Genomic DNA, 17,077 nt, shown 5'->3' on the forward strand with positions numbered 1-17,077 from the left:
AGGTACCAATTCTCGCGTATCTCAATATACAATTCGAGTTTTAGAAATCGCCTGACACCACTAGGCTTTAATGCGAATTTGTTCATACACAAATTACAATGACGCTCGTAGCAAACATAAAATATCAAATAAGGTGAAGCGCGTTCGCTTGTGTTGGCGTTTACGGACAAATTTTACACCAGGATCTCTCACACGATTTTCGACAAAGAGATCGCGAAGGGAAACGCGCCGATAATCGTATGCGCCTCTTGCGACCTCGAATCGCTCTTTCGACCGTGTCTGCGGTGCCTCGAATCGCGCGGTGCAGTCGTTAAACGATTTTATTGTCTGGAATCATGTTCCTGCTTCCCTTCGTGGCCGCAGAGATGTGACTCATCGCGCTCGTCACTCGCGTAACGGGTGTCCCGGCATTCCATGAAAACCGGCGATCCCGGGCTGGGTGCTCGAGATTATGTCGAAGGAGATACGGAGTAATCGGGCGTTTCGACTCAGCGAGCCGTGTGACTCAGACGGCACCGGAAATTTTCTTTCTTAATGGGCGACTTTGGATCAGGATGTTCTTCTCTTGATATCCAAACTAGACCCTCCTCTTCTAAGAAATCGTTTTAATGTCTTAGGAGGATTCGAAAAAAAAATATAAGAGAAGATTTGTATAATGAAGATAGAAACGATCTAAAATCATGATTAATAATTGAAGGTAGGAGAGAGAGAGAGAGAGAGAGAGAGAGAGAGAGAGAGAGAAAGAGAATTTAGCTTCACATTATTATTCTTATTATTATTCGGCCTTACATTGTTTACGTTAATATACGGACGTTGCGGTTGTAATAACGCTGTACGCTCAACCGATCTGATTTTTGCGACGCACTTCCTGATGTGCATACGAGGAAACATATATACACTCGCAATTTGTAGCGATTGTTCCAATCATTACTCTCGCTTTTGTTATTTTAAACAGAATTGTCTGAATTTCGACACACGAGTTCGCGGACCGATTTTCAAGCGGGCTTGATTCGAAAAACATTTAAATCAGAATACATGGAATATGTATTATAAATTACAAAATATAATATATCAAACGACACGTAAAATTATAAGTAGAATTTCTATTATTCTAAAATTTGATGTAGATAGAGAGATCGTCTCGAGTCATTTTATGACGTTTAATGACATTTTCTCGTTCATCATTATTGCTATTTTTTCTTTATTGTCTATCGGCTTTAGTAGATCCATAAATATTGCTCGCAAAAGATTTATGAAAATGATAAATTGGTGACTATATGCATCGATTTATAATTTATAATATGATGACTCATTGTTCATTCCCTCAGATCCGTCGAGGAATTCGCCTACGTCTCGACAGATGTCGCGTCGTTTCACAATTACAATGTTTCTGCGTGTTAATTAATTTTATCCAAATTACCCTCTTTTACACTTTATTCCATCTTATTGTTAGCAAGAACAAAATTGTAAAAGAGAGTGAGTTTTCACGCATTCTTATATTTTTTCAATGAAAAAAAAAAGAATGGACAGAGAACCATGCCAGGAATGCTTGCGCGCATCCGGCAAATTAATATTTAATTGATATCCGCGTGACGGAAATGCAACGCGACGTACTTAACGTTGCGAGCGTGACGACATTCGCTCGCCCTATACCGCTTGCGATCGCAACCGATAGCTTCCGGCACTCCGTTGCCGATTGAATCGATCGCCGCCGACAGTTCTGCCGAATAAGTAGATCGTCTCGAAGCTGTTTAACTAAACGCGCGACGGAAATGAGTAAATCAAACTCTCTTCTCAATTATACCTTTGTCTTGATTCATCTTTCTCTCTTTTGTAAGTAGAGTTTGAAAAAATGAGAAAATGCCCATATATGTAATATGTAATAATCATTTATGTGATGATTTGTATATAAAATGATTATATGTGATTATATATAGAGTATTGTGTAATCACTTAATACTATCGTATTTAGATAAGATTCACAAATATAACATCTGTCGGTAGTGCTGTCACCACGCGAATAAAAAATTAATAACTTCTTGAATAGCTATATAATTTCCTGCAAAAAAATTTTTTTACAAAAAGTCAAATTTTACATTTTTTTTTTTTAATTTTTTCTAGGCAATTTTAGCTATTCAAAAAGTTGTTTTATTCGCGTGGCAACGGAATATTATGTACTACCGATTATACATTTTATATTCTTGTATCTTATCTAAATACGATAGTTACTTCGAATGGTTCAACGATAACTTATCGGTTATTCTAGCGCCTAATAAAACTTATCAGTTCGTCAGAACGAGGTGTGGTGCTTATATAAAGGAATAAAAGCGGTAAGTAATGGGCAATAAAAAGGGCAATAAAAAGGAAAAGACAGATTATTTAGAATCTATCGTATAATGAGCTCCTCCTTATAATCGCGATTTATAGTTCGTCAAATTTTTCGCTTATTCATTCAGAGGATCTCCCATATGGACAAAGGTACGCCGCAATTTATTCCTCGCTCCGCTCGCCGGTGAAAATTCAAAACGGGCCCTGCCTTGTCGCTCGGCGTAGCGCGAGATGCAGGAATCAATAATACTTAATTATATCGTCCCGCTACGCCACACGCACATATCCCCCAATCCCCACGGATCAGCGGAGCGCGAAGCGCAGCGCGGCCAGAGGCCAGAGCCCGCGTGCCGCAGAGAATCGAGGAATCGAGGCGTCTCCGCGTGTCTCCTCTCCGATCTCCGGCTCCGGGTGTCTCTCGGCGACGCCGACAGACCGCGCGCGTGGCTCGCACCGCGCCTGTGTTGCGCGTCCGGCTGCAGTCCGAATACTCCGAATACTCCGAATGGTCCGAGTCCGAAGTGTCCGAATTAACTCCGAAGTACAGGTCAGACGCCACGCCGCGTTCTCTCGAGCGATCGCTCTCGTCCACGAAGGCGCCGAGGACGCGTTGACGGCGCGCGTTGGATAGTTCGGCGCGGCGGCCCAGCCCAGCGCGACTCGTCACGATTACTCTCGCGCTCGAGAGATCGTCCGTCGACGAACGTCCGTCTCCCGAGGGCGGGAATGCGTGCGGCTCGCGACTCGTCGAGCAACGCCGAGCGTGTCTCCCGCTGAGTCCCGTATTGCTCCACAGCTATAAACGCCGTCTCTCTCTCTCTCTCCCTCTCTCCCTTTCTCTCTCTCTTCTTCTCCTTTTCTCTTTCTCTGTGTCGCGGAGATCGCGCGAACGATGGACGTGACCGTGCGATAGGTTTCGAGTGTTTCGACGGCGTCTCGAGATCCCCGAAGAGCTGATCCTACGCTGTGAACTCTTCCCGACGTCATGACGCGTCTACGGGGCCGTGCGTCGCTGATGGTCGTCGCGACGATCAGCTTCGTCCTGCTGGTCGTCATATACCACATACTGAGCAACGAGATCGACGAGATGTCAACGGGCAAGATCGGGAGCGCGCGTCTGAGAGCCGAGGATGTGTACCAACAACCAGGTGAAGTCACGGTCGGCCCTCGGGGCGCTGTCAGATTAGGGCAGCAAGTAGACGGGCGGATGACGGGTGATTTGAGGAACGGTAGGAACAGACTGGTTAACGAGTTAACTCATGATAAATCGTTTGCAGACGGCACTGCACCGCTGTTCAAGGGCCATAAGATCGTCCATCTAGATCTGAAAGGCGCCCCGCCGAAGATGAGCTATTATAGCTATCTATTTCCCCTGCTGCGAAAGCTGGGGGCCACCGGCGTCCTCGTGGAGTACGAGGACACGTTTCCCTTTGCCGACAGCATCGACGACGTACGCGCCGGCAACTCTTACTCCGGGAAGGACATCGCGCAGATTCGGAGTATCGCCAGGAACAATCAGTTGATCGTCATACCGTTGATACAGACCTTCGGTCATATGGAATTTGTTCTCAAGTTGGACAAGTATAAGGACTTCAGGGAAGTTCCGCGTTACCCGCAAGTCTTGTGCCCTACGTACAATAAGACGCTACCGTTAATCTACGAAATGATAAACCAGGTCGTATCTGCGCATCCGACGTCGAAATATTTGCACATAGGTGCGGACGAGGTTTATCAGATAGGAGAATGCTCGAGATGCTTGGACGTTATGGCCAAGAGGCAGTGGAGCAAACGGCAGTTATTTCTGGATCACGTTTCCGCGGTGGTCAAATATATTAAACGGAAATACCCGGAGCTGACCGTACTTATGTGGGACGATGAATTCCGCGATATATCGCCGCAGGAGATTATCGACCGAGGCCTTCACTCGATGGTGGAGCCAGTCATTTGGAAGTACACCACTGATCCCGGCACGACGTTAACGGATCAGCTGTGGGAAAGTTACGCCGCGGTGTGGAAGGAGGTCTGGGTCGCGACAGCGTTCAAAGGAGCCACCTCGCCGGACAGGTATTACACGGACATTTCGTATCACATGGAGAATCATCAGCGTTGGCTAGAAATCATTCAGAAATACTCGAGTCAAATCACGTTCAAGGGTGTCATGTTGACCGGATGGCAGAGATACGATCACTTCAGTGTCCTTTGCGAATTACTGCCGATAGGACTACCGTCCCTCGCCATTAATTTAGCTATATTACAAGCCTCGGATATAAACGGCTTCCCCGTAGAATTACCCGATCGTCTATCCGAAGCTCTGCAATGCGACGGTATCGTCTCGTTAACCATACCGGAGCCACAATACGGCTGGACCAAGTGCGGCTTCCACGGGGTGTCGGTATACGCAGCTGTTTTACGTCTTTACTCTTTGACGCAAGAGATAACGAAGATGGAGCAGGATAATACCTACAAAGGATGGTTAAAACCGTACAACATCAAATACTCTTTCGCGAGTCCCAGTTACGTCGAGCGTGCGGTTACCGATTTGGACAGGCATAGAATGGAAATAATGTATATCGAGAAAGATATGCGTGCAGCGATGGAAGATATTTATGACAATTATACAGTACAAGAGTGGCTTGACACGTATGTCGCGCCTCTAAACGAAAAGCTCAATCAGTTGTGGGAAATTAAGGAGAGACTTTTGGAGATAAATGCGTGGCCAAGGAGACCTCTCACAAAATCTGATTTATAGTATAAAAACGGCAGTTTTTTTTCGAAATAAGTAGGCGAGATGATTCGTGTTCTTTGTGGTATAATAAGAGACTAAAAATTTTATTAAAATAATGCGCGAGAAAAAAACGCGAATTTTTTTCGCGAATAATTGTGAAAAATTTTTTAGCAATTATTTTTTAAGAACGGCGTGGATAATCAGTGAAGAATGTAAAAATTTTGAACTCGTAATTTTACATATTGAGCAATCGTTGTACAGAATATGTGATAATATGTAATTTGATAAGGGAGTAAATCAAATCATAACTTGCACACCGTCCGTATAAATTAGTAAATCTCGTTTATCTCGATGGAAATAATTGCATTATTTATAATAGAACTATAATAATAGATATTTCTTATTTAGGTCACCCAAGTTTAGAGAAGAACGATTTATATGTAATTATTTTTTTTCTTCCAAATGCAAAAAAAATCATAAATGCACTATTAATGTTCTGAATGATTTACAGAGATAGACGGTGTATAAAGATAGTTATAGTAATCTATTGATAAAATATATATTGAACAAAAAAAATATGATTTTTTAGCGTTAAAATAAATAATTTATTGTAATTTTATTAAGCATATGCTAGATCTCAAATTATTGTTTTTTAGATTTTGAAAATTATTATATATTATATATATACGTAACGTGCGCGCGCGCGCGCGAACACAGCTTTATATAACGCGGATTATATAAAGCTACTCTTTCCAATCATGTACGCACAAAATGCTCTTCTTCATGTTATGTCTTCTAATTATAAACGAATTGTCTACGAACAACACAGAGTCACATTTTACTGTTTATCGAAAAGACATTGGCAATTTAAATTAATATGTATATTAATTTAAATGTATATTAATTTACGCGTGCTAACGCAGCATCTGCAGTTTTAGTATAAGCAGAGAATCGTGCCATAAGCAGATGATACATTATGCCCAATTAGATAAAATTTTCAAAGATAAAAAGATTACTGTATATGTGCTCGAATTGACTTTTTATGAAAGAGACGATAAATGAGGGAAAAGTGTTTTTGATTAAAAAATATCTTTGCGTATAATACTGTAAAGAACTACAAGTGCTATTAATAACAATGTTTGTAAAATATAGAAGGATAATATGTGGAATATCTTAAAAAGACCATTCTTTCGATATCTTTAAAAATTGAGAATACAGATCTTGTGTGTCTTTATTTGACATTTTTATTATTGTTGGAATATTTTTTATATCGGGTCTTTAATCAAGCTGTGTCAGACTTTTCGATGAACGAAACTGCTTGTAATACGATATTTCATAAATCTTCCTAGTAATTTTGAATTCTTCTGTGAGCTACCAATATATATATATATATATATATATATATATATATATATATATAATGTTCATCTTTGCATTATACCATGCGCTTTGTTATTATTTCATAATGATTCTTACTATTATAAAAATATTTTTAATGTTGTTATATAAATAATATATTGCGCGTGTAACTATTATCACAACTAACGAGATGCGATTAATAAATCTGTTTTTCAATCTACAGTAGACAAACTCTGTGATCATGTTTATCCATTGGCCCCGCACTACATAAGTTTTATTTTCATCTATACGGTATATAATTTAAATATGATGCGCGACACACAAATTTGATACATTTACGCGCAAGATCCAAGTGTAAAAAATACATTCCCGATATTGACATTATGTGTTTGCCGTTATAAATACATGCGCACTCGAATGAATGAAACTTATATATAACATATACAATTGATTATGCAAGAGATGTTGTCTAACATCATGTATGAAATACGGTGTTTATTATTTTTATTACGGCCATACGTGTACAATTTTTGTCGAATCTAATAGAATTAATATGTATATATAAATTTACATAAAAAATATGTTCTAAAGAGTGTCCGATGGTCATCATTGCAGCGCGCATACCGCGGATTTCGAGATGGGGAAATGGGGATGGAACGCAATCGAGTGTTGCTTCTTATTAGGAATCCTTTTTACGACTTTGTGTATTGCATTCATGTCTACCGTGTCCCCAATTTCAGCGATAATGATGGGCTTGTGAAAGTCTTGATCCGTTCTTGTTAATCGGACACCCAAGACTTGCGCCGCCAAACCTGCTATGCACAAAGATACCTGAAAGTATACAGTAAGAATCTTTATAACTCGCATTCATATATTGTATATAAATAGAAATCTATATCTATCTATATATATATGTAAATTTTTTAAAGAACGTTTTTAAAGAAAAAAAATTACCGATTCTCCAGTTCTCGCAGACATGTCGTGATAAGCCAATCCGTTTTCCGCGGCGAATCGATGCGACCTGTCTCTCTTAACTGTTCTTTGATGGTCCATGTCACATTTGTTACCTACTAACGCCATTAGAGGCATTTCGTCGTAGGCGCCGATGAAATTCCTGATTTTACTGAGCCACTCTTCCAAAATATCAAAACTTGAGCTATTCGTGACGTCGTACACCAAAAGAATGATCTGAGTCATAAATATAATACATTTGGCTTGCAACGACATATACAATTAGCGCATAAACAAAAAAAGGTATATCGATATTAATTAAATAAAATCAATGTAATTTAATTTAATAAAATTTTTCTTTTGGCAAGATAAAAGAAACGGCAAAAATTTTGGCCTTACGTGCGCTTCGAATACATATTTGTCCAACATGTTGCCGTGCAGAGCGAGCCCGCCGACGTCCCATAAATGCAGATTAACATTTTTGTAGCAGCCGACGCTGATATTCTTGAGGAAGAAGTCGATGCCGGCGGTAGGTGCGTATTGCCTGGTGAAATCGTTGTCGCAAAACTTCTGGACGATGCTGGTCTAAAGAAGGATCCTTGAATTTCAATTATCAAGAATGACAGGCGTCGCAGCAGGGAAATAACTAGGTATATCACACGCGTAAAACGCAATCAATAAAACCGCGCGCGGTAATGACAGCCGTGCGGTAACTGCTGATTGACAAATTAAAATTGTAGTTAAAGCAATATTGTTTGCTTATCGCGTGTCACAAACAATCATCGATCTGCTTAATTTCTCATCCTAATTTATTCCTAATGTTTATTCCTACTGTACGTATATTATCTTCGATGAATTGCAAAAAATTAAAAAGTAATTAAAACGATAATTTTTGCATTATTGAAAAAGAAATGATGTAAAAGTTATTTTTCTCATATTGTATACGAACAGAGATTATACAAGAGAAAGAAAACATATGGACATATTTTATATATATAATTACATATGAAACATTTTTCCTGGATTATAAAATCTGATAAATTGTAATTTACATTAAAATTTAGCGGAATAAGTAAAAGTTGTGCCCAAAAATGTATGAGAGTTTATTTCGAATTACGCAAGAAATATCGCGCGCGTCATTCCGCGATACATTTTGCATGCGATATGAAACGACGAGAGAGAAAGAGAATAGCTTCCGAAGGTTAATAAATTCATATTTGACCTACATGATTTCGCCTCGTTAATGCAAAAATGCATCGATTAGAATAAAATTCATCCCTACCAATTTGCTTTATTGTTCTATTATTGGCAAGTCGAGAAAACACGATAAACCGCGAGCGTCGCATGTTGCGAAAGTTTCCGCATTGGATCCAGAGGCACGAAGTCGCGGCCAGAAGTTTCATCGATTTTAGCTCGCGTATTACATTCATCGTTAATCCATATATATTGCAGCCGTACATTTATCACAGAAACATATGGCAATAAAAAAACCGCATTATTAATAATATTGACATTAATTCCACGCAAATAATTTTATAAACATCCGCAAAAACACTCGTCAACTTCACTGCCCGCACAGTCGTTACGAAAGGAAGACTCTTCGACCATCAAGCTCTTCGATAAGCTCTTCCTAGTCACCTGTTGAAAGGCTCTTGCTATACCGTTTTTTCACCATGGTGATCGGCAAACAAATTTAAACGGATTTAAACAGATGCACGCTATTAAATATCTTTGGGTCTCGAAACTAGGGATCAACCACCTCCGTCGGCCGTCGCGGCGTCTACGACGCGAGGATGAAGAACGCGACGCCGAAAAACTCACTTTGCCGGCGCCGGAGTCACCGACGAGCACGATTTTCAGCCGCTTCTCGCTTCTCGACTCCTCCTCGACGTCCGACATCGGGGACGCGGCGACGCCGACGGTGCGGGACGAATCGGCGACGGTCCTCGATGATGATCATGCGAGCGGCACGACTCGTCCGTCGGGACGGTCCTCGACTGACTATAATGGCGCGGCATGGAATGTAGCAGCTCGCGTGTTGTGGCCGACGAGCGAGGTCCGCCGAATCGACCGGCTCCGATGGCCAGTACTTACGGCGTCGTCGTCGTCGTCTCTACTCGCGCAAACATGAATAAATTAGCAAATAATCGATAAAACGGAACCGTGCCATCGCCAACGTGCGTACTTCGCGGTTAGTAGCGGTTCTGGACGCGAGGAGCACCCTGACGACGACGACGACGACGATGACAACAAAACGTTGTGCGTAACGCTTCCGGACAACGACGACGCATCTGCGATGTTCTTTGAACAGTTTTTGAAAGTTTAGAAGCGAATGTTGTTCAGTGCGGAAAATTTAATACTTAATGCTTGCGATATTAAATTACAGTTTATATATGATACACAATCTTGTCTTTTTATTACGCTAGTCTACATTAATACTGTCGTAAAGAAAATAAAATTACTTTGTCACTTTATTTTTAGGCACTTTTTTATGTCAATAGAGTCGCGATAACATTCGCGAAACAATCTGAAAACCTATCGTCGATGTGTCTCAATTAAAAATCAGATCTTTATAATTTTGCAAGAGGTAGTAATTCGAAACTCTACAACAAGTGATCGTTCTCACGACCGTAAGCCTGTCGGCTCGCTCGAAATTCGCTTTGACGATTTCATAGTACCTTCCGTCACTGAAACAAAAATAATAATTTATAAAAGTCGCTTGTTCTATATACATCGCTATTTATTTCCTTACCTTAGACTCAAACATTTCATCTTGATACACTTCACACGTAGAACATCGATGGCTTTCTGACTCTTGTCCGAGAATCGCAAGTTTTCCGGGTCCCACCGCAACTCCAGACGCTCCAAATTGGGACAATTGTTGGCGATTCCATCCATCAATTGATCCACGTGAATGTTGACGCCCAGCCTCTCTTGAGTGCCCATCACAAGTATTCTGAAATATTATTCGAATTTCTAATTCCAAGAAAAAAACATTAACTATCAAAATTGAACTTATAATAGTAGAGAGAGAGAGAGAAAGAGAGAGAGAGAGGAAAGGAATTTTTCTAAAACTGTTGACAAATGAACGCTTAAAATTCTGTTAAGTCGAAGATACATATACAATAATCGCTATTATTATTTAGTATACAATTTGCGTGCAACGAATTTAAATCACGTTAAACAGATAACCATTAACACGGTACTTATATGGGTACGATCAGTCGTGTCACGAATGTTTACCTTGCATTAGTGAGAATTGGTAGCACGCTTTGCCAAAGTTGGTCAGTGATATGCGGCATGCCTGACAGCGCGAGGCCGTACAGCTGATGGCCGTGCCTCGACAGGAACTTGTGCAGGGCGTCGTCGCTCAGATTGTCGGAGCTATCCAGGTCCAGGGCTATCAGGTTCCGCGTATTCCCAAGCTCGGTCCAGGCCTTCAGGACATTATCATTGAAGCTGTTCAGTTGTCCGGCGCTCAGGAAGCGTAATCCAGGGATTCTGGTCAGCATGTCGATCAGGCATTCCGTCGACAGATCGGTAGCGGTAATGTCGAGCTCCTGGATACTCGACTTCTCCCACTCAACTTGCATTACGTACTCACTCTGCAGATCTAAAATATTGCAAGCACGAATTCTTGAAAATCTGACGTGAAAAGATACATACATGTTTAATTAAGTTGAGTGGAAGATTTTTTGCGTTAAATTCCGACGTACAGATAGTACAGTTAATTTAAACAAAACTTTGCGAAATGTCAGAGACTTCCTATAAATTTTAGTTAAATACATTTTTCATAGAAAATATAAATCAAGACAGTAATACGTGTATCTCACTTGTTCCTTGCATAAGAAGGCACGTCAATCTTCTGCTCCTTTGGAAGAGGGTCTTCATAGTCGAACCGGTCACTTTGGCACAGAAATTCACGGCTAAGCATTCTAATTGGATGCAATTAGAGGAAAAAGCGTCGATATGCGAATCATCCACGAAGTTGATCCCGTACAAATTGATCACCCTTAAATTCGGCGTCGCCGATTTCAACTTGTGCACGTTGATCACTTCGTAAATTTCCTCCTCTTCCTCTTCGACCTTTTCATATGTTCCTGGAGAATAATAGATGAATAGTAATGAATTATAGAAATAATATTATAGTAAATATCATACTATAATAATATGTTTTAATATATAAATAATAATGCATCCGTTTCATTTTTCAAAAACACATTTTGGTTATCGATATTCAATTGATTTATAGCCCACGTGCCCTACATAATACGCGAGTGATATCACATATAAGATAATACAAAAAATATAGGTGTTTAATCAATTACCGATTAAATGAAGTATCTCCAGTCCGTTAATGAAGTTGTAAATCTTACGCATGAATCCTTCCATAAAGATTACTTCCGACAAGCAAATGCACATGTATTTCAACTTCGTAGGAAACGCTTGCATCTCGGAGAAGTCGTGCAGTTGCATCGCGGTCGAAAAGTCCAACAACATGTGCGTTAAATTTGGACACTTATTCGCTAATTCGTGAAGAACCGTATGAGTGATCAGTTCGATCGGTAATTCGATGTACCTCAACGAAGGTCCAAAGCGTACGCTGGAAGTTATTAAATCGTCATTGCTTTGCAGTATTACAATTCTGTGTCTAAAATAAGAGTGAACTTTGTTTTTTACATATGTCGTCACGCGTCAAACAATTAATATCAAATAAGTATTTCTCCGACTTCGGTTTCGATTTAAGAGATTCGTTCGATAATTCAACTTTATTGCGATAAGATCAAATATATTTGTCTAAAATTACTTCTGTGATTATCGTGCACGTGCGCGGCAAACCTATTATTATCTATCTCTAAAATTCGTATGCGTGAAACGGATAACAAACACTTGCGCGACAAGCGCGAGGATTACGTATACCTGTACGGTTTCCCGTATTGCTATATTTATATTGCGTTATACCTGATTAAGTGTAACAAATTTTCCAGGGAGCTCACGTGAAGCCCGCTTACTTCCGGTCTTAGGGACACGTGCTTCCACAGACGCGTGTCGTACGCGATTTGTCGCCAGCGTTTGCAAACGCGAGCCACCCTGCATATCTCGCGGTGCGAGAGGTAGCAAAATACGTTTAGAAGAACTTTGTCCGGCAGCTTTTCGATCGTCTGCGGAGAAAAAACATTTGATTTATACTAGACACAGCACGCCGCGTTGATCGGAGTTATTCAAGATTGTTCGGGAAATTGGGAAATAAATTAGGAAGTGACAACTCTCGATCGGATATCTTTACGAATTAAATCGACTTGTGCAATTTTCGATTTTCGTATACATATGCTTCCTTCGCGTATTATTATTAACGTGTAATATTCGTACGTTGGCGCGATTTCGAGGTGAATTAAACTTGTGACGTAAATACATTATTTGTCGAGCTTGCCCTGTCCGTTAAATCTGGCTATAGTGGCTATATTTATCAGTTTTTAGATGCCGATTTTGATTTTTCTTTCCGCAGAATCTTCGTATGAACGTAATACCGAGTAATATTTAATGTCTAGTACAGTGTGCGAATTTTTCCTCCTTCGATAAAAGTTCTAAATCTATAACGTGACGTATGTACCTACGTGGGTTCAGATGGTCGCGCGAAAAATAGACGATCGAACACAAACGATCGTATTACATCGATGTTAAATAAATCAACTTACAGTACGGCTTTTAGCGGCACCACCCTCAGAAACGTACATCTGAGACGTTTCCAGGGCAATCTGACCCCAAACGTCCACACCACCGAGATCCATGGTGCTGCTTCTTTTGACGTTCGATCAAAATCAAGACGTTTGGCTTTAGGCAGTTTTCTTCGCGTATACACGGTCTATTTTCTCTCCCCGATAAATTAGACGTTTAAATCTTTATTTTCCGGTCTTTATTACTATTTTATTTCGAGAGGTCACCTTTATTCTTGCTCTTAAATGTCACCATCCGGCTTATCTCGGCATGATTTTTACGTTATAAACGTTAAAATTTTTAATTCGTGCACTTTGATGTTTTTAAACATAAAAATTTAATAGACGGGAGGTATTTGTTTGCAGTTACACGAGATCTGTTGGAATCGCGACACACGAGACAGAATTCGGGGAAGCTTAAACTACAAGTCTTCAGCGGAGTCCTAATCGGATCGCGCTTGCGCGTCGCCCTAAATATACGACTTGGAAGGCTTGCTTGTACTTTATTTTAAACCCCACCGTGTCTACATCATCGGCCGGGGTGCGAGTTTTATATTTTTTATGAAATTTACTTCCTGATAAAGAATGAAACTCGAAATAAGCATTTTACTCGCGATCACCATACGCAATCAAACCACGCACGCAAATCTTCAACTTTTAAATGCAATATTTTAATTGTCAAAAAGGAAAACGAATTTACAACTGTCTTGATGCATTTTTGTATGCACACGATATCTATACAAATTATTACATAATATCGCACGCTGATAATTTGTTAATATATTTAGTTCTATATATTCGAGTGATTCATAATTTGCATAATTATCCTTTGGAATATATTATTATTCTGTTTATACATATAGACATTCTACCTATTTTTGAAAATTTTATAATATTTACATGATTTGTAGTCTTGGCTCGCTTACAAAAATTAATAACATTCAGAAGAAAGTAGTTGGCACTGAAATCCGTATCATTATTTAATATTTACACATAGCAGAAATTTATATATATATATAAATGTTATTAAATTTTACGAAGGAGCCAATTAAATATACCTGTATCTTATACTTTTTCAAGAAAAGATTTCCTGTCACTCTAACAAATTTCACGCCAATGTATAGATATATTATGTAAATTCAGCGTTGGATTACTCGCGAAACAACCTTCTTAATATCTTTCGTGTGCTTTTGGCGTAATGATTGGCGCGATTTCAATTTAGTACATTTAATGAACTATCAGCAACAGGTTACGCGTCTATCGCGTAATTAAGGTGCATAAATCACGTGTTGGCCGGCGAAGTTAGTGTGACTTAAGGAAACTAATTACATCTAGAGAGTTAGGCTATCTCTAACCGGGGCATCGAACTATAATAATAAGATTTGTCAATCGATTTTCTCGGTAATAGTCAAGTTTATCGACTTACTTTTGCAGTATCTATTTATCAAGTTGATAGAAATATGACACAAGGAAATGCTGAAGTAAAAATTGAGAACAAAATTTGATTGCTTCTTCTGTGTGTCACATTATCTTAATAACAGATTAGATTCGTGAAACGTATAAAACATATTTTATTTTTCACACATACACACACACACACACACACACACACGATCGCAAGAGATTATACTTGTAATTATCTGTCAGTCTGAAACGATTAACGATTATTTTATGAGATAAAAACCGGCGCATGTCCTCGTGAAACAAATACCTACGTATCAGAATCTTGACAAGTCGAGCGAAGAAGAGAATAGCGAAAGTAATAACGAATATAAAGGTTTTAAAGTTATATCAGAGTGTCGTCACAATTTAACGTCACAATTTATTAAAATAAAATAAAAGTTTTAAAATTATATCAGAACATCGTAACGATCTAATGTCGCAATTTACATATTAAAGTAAAAAATGCATGGAAATGTAAAGAATTGATTATTATTTCACAAGCTTTAATTTTATAAAATAATTGTAATAATTTTTTTTATCAAAGATATAAAGATATAAAATGTTTCTAATTTTTTAAAGCAATTGTTTGCCCGGAAACTGCTGTGCAGCATTTTGTGTAGAAAATCACGCAAGTTACAACATTTTTGTCATGATAGCAAAGAAGAAAATTTATATATATATATATATCCGCTTTTTTTAAGATATTAAAAAAATATTTAGTGAAGGTAGAGTATATTGTTTTTTTTTTTTATCGAATGTTCAGGATTACCGTTGACTTCCCTCGATGCGTCATGTTAAAGTCTTCCTTAGTTATCGCGTTGACGTGCTCCACAGCTAATTGCGTCCACATAGTCATTGTTAAAGCTCAAATAAACTTTATGAGTGCACGAATATGATTTAGAAAAAAATTGTATTCGCGAACATTTGCGTTTGCATTCCTCGGTGAAACGCACCAATGGTCCATGCCGAAGATCGACTCCGACTGATCGAGCGTTTGACCGTCCTAGGAGAGTCAGCAGCCGTGACTGAGCCGTTTGCTTTAATTAGTTATAAATAAAGGCAGAGTGGCAGGCAGGCATCAGGCCAGAATGGAAAGAGCTATTGACATTCCCCGACGGCATTGATGTGTTAGCGGCACACTATCTAGTTACGTGGAAAAGAAACGTGAGCAAACGCGCGCCTGACATTTGACGTCGCGAAAATCTCCTCTCGTTCGGTTATAGTTTAGCTGCAAGCGCGTTTTGCTAGCTAAAAGCTGAACCACTTTGCCGGATAGCGATTCGGACATTCATGGATGATCCGTCCGAGATAAAAGAAAAAAAAAAGAATTTGCACACACGCTACGCGCACTTGCAATCTGCGCGTCTTGAATATTTATGGAATAAAACATCATAACCGTGTAACGTCCTTCAACGTAAATTATTTCCAAAGAAATTTTAAATTACGGGCACAGGTGATTTCAGCAGTTCTTTTTTTCTTTTCCTGGCAGGTGAACGCCGAGACAGATCATTGGTACCGCAAAAATAGACTCGCTTACCGTATTAGGACGCCTCATTGTCTTCTCGGGATCATCTCCCTCGAAGGCGTTGAGCTGTTGCAGCGCAGCCTCCACGCTCAGGACATTCCAATTCGACATTCTTCGCATGTCCATTATGGCGAGATTATGGAGACGAGACAATTGATTAGAATATAATCCCAAGATAAACGGAATGCGAGAAGCAACGAGCAATTGTCACGCTGTTATTTCGTAAGCCACCTAACAATGACGAACGCATATAAATTCATCGATACTTTATCAATTATAATAACGCAAATAGCAATGAGGGAATCAATTTAGGATGGATCGGGAATCGCGATCGATATCACAATCGACAGTCTCTTCGCAGTCACTCGATCGTTACAAAACTCCCCGCGACACCTGAGAGATCGGCACGCGCGTAAACCCATTAACTATTAACTTAAATCGCAGCGCGCTTTTCGCAAATATTTTATATAAATATTATTTAAGAATTATATTACAATCGGGAAAACACATATTCTCGATTTCTTTAGCACTTTCGCGAGGCACACAATAACTTATCCGTCACATTTTCACAATCGCAGAACTACAAGCCATTGCCGCCGTCACGAAACTCCGATAAATACAAATAATCCCCGAGCTTTGATCCTATTCTGACTTTTTCACGCATCTATAGCTTGTGCGTTGGTCGAGAACGATCGTCGTTCTAGATAAACGAAAAGTAACGTACTCAGTCATCTCGTCGTGATGTTCGCGTAGACGTCCGTCTGCGTTCTGCGAGTCGGAGGAGAAAAATCGTAACTAAAATAATCGCGTGTTTCTCGCCGCTTTCTCAAAATAGACCCAACTGGAGTGGTTCGCGAGCACAAGCACCTCGTGCAAGCGAATCATTCGAGCGAGGCCGGTGTAGTACATTTTTTATGTGCAATCCGCCAGGAAAAAAAACCGTACGTTTTACATGGTGGAAATGAGACAATGGACCACTCACATCCGCTCCTTTTACGCACGTGCAAAACATTGTTCGTAATTTTTACCAAG

At 39.6% G+C, this 17,077-nt stretch overlaps 3 protein-coding genes and 1 long non-coding RNA gene across 9 annotated transcripts; 2 read left to right on the forward strand and 2 right to left on the reverse strand.

Moving 5' to 3' along the window:
* Positions 1 to 1,684: 1,684 nt before the first annotated feature.
* LOC143893343 (uncharacterized) lies at positions 1,685 to 9,484 on the forward strand. Of its 2 annotated transcripts, XR_013255782.1 has the most exons (4): positions 1,686 to 1,833; positions 2,267 to 2,330; positions 7,851 to 8,013; positions 9,112 to 9,484. It is a non-coding gene; the product is annotated as an uncharacterized LOC143893343 (long non-coding RNA). The 2 variants fall into 2 exon arrangements; XR_013255779.1 differs by having other exon boundaries at positions 1,685 to 2,330.
* On the forward strand, positions 2,393 to 7,005 carry LOC143900122 (hexosaminidase D). The gene is made up of 2 exons (XM_077411541.1): positions 2,393 to 3,476; positions 3,606 to 7,005. Exons 1-2 carry the CDS (start codon positions 3,314 to 3,316, stop codon positions 5,075 to 5,077), a joined length of 1,635 nt encoding a protein of 544 aa, XP_077267667.1. The 5' UTR covers positions 2,393 to 3,313; the 3' UTR covers positions 5,078 to 7,005.
* LOC143908835 (ras-related protein Rab-28) lies at positions 6,888 to 9,332 on the reverse strand. Its single transcript, XM_077426690.1, has 4 exons — positions 9,185 to 9,332; positions 7,763 to 7,948; positions 7,367 to 7,600; positions 6,888 to 7,243 (listed from the first exon to the last, which is right to left on the reverse strand). Exons 1-4 carry the CDS (start codon positions 9,260 to 9,262, stop codon positions 7,019 to 7,021), a joined length of 723 nt encoding a protein of 240 aa, XP_077282816.1. The 5' UTR covers positions 9,263 to 9,332; the 3' UTR covers positions 6,888 to 7,018.
* A 271-nt stretch (positions 9,485 to 9,755) lies between the features above and the next one.
* On the reverse strand, positions 9,756 to 16,869 carry Fipoq (F-box/LRR-repeat protein FipoQ). Of its 5 annotated transcripts, none has more exons than XM_077413996.1 (8): positions 16,770 to 16,869; positions 16,058 to 16,276; positions 12,326 to 12,525; positions 11,692 to 11,966; positions 11,197 to 11,463; positions 10,607 to 10,976; positions 10,116 to 10,319; positions 9,756 to 10,050 (listed from the first exon to the last, which is right to left on the reverse strand). In XM_077413996.1, exons 2-8 carry the CDS (start codon positions 16,169 to 16,171, stop codon positions 9,915 to 9,917), a joined length of 1,566 nt encoding a protein of 521 aa, XP_077270122.1. In that variant the 5' UTR covers positions 16,172 to 16,276; positions 16,770 to 16,869; the 3' UTR covers positions 9,756 to 9,914. The 5 variants fall into 5 exon arrangements, with proteins under 5 accessions (XP_077270122.1, XP_077271524.1, XP_077270826.1 ...); XM_077415398.1 differs by having other exon boundaries at positions 16,058 to 16,157; positions 16,770 to 16,823; XM_077414700.1 differs by lacking the exon at positions 16,770 to 16,869 and having other exon boundaries at positions 16,058 to 16,747.
* Between the last annotated feature and the right edge of the window lie 208 nt (positions 16,870 to 17,077).

The sequence above is a fragment of the Temnothorax americanus genome, unplaced genomic scaffold, assembly GCF_048541705.1.
Source record: "Temnothorax americanus isolate GAGA-0224 unplaced genomic scaffold, ASM4854170v1 Scaffold1, whole genome shotgun sequence".
Lineage (NCBI taxonomy): Eukaryota > Metazoa > Arthropoda > Insecta > Hymenoptera > Formicidae > Temnothorax > Temnothorax americanus.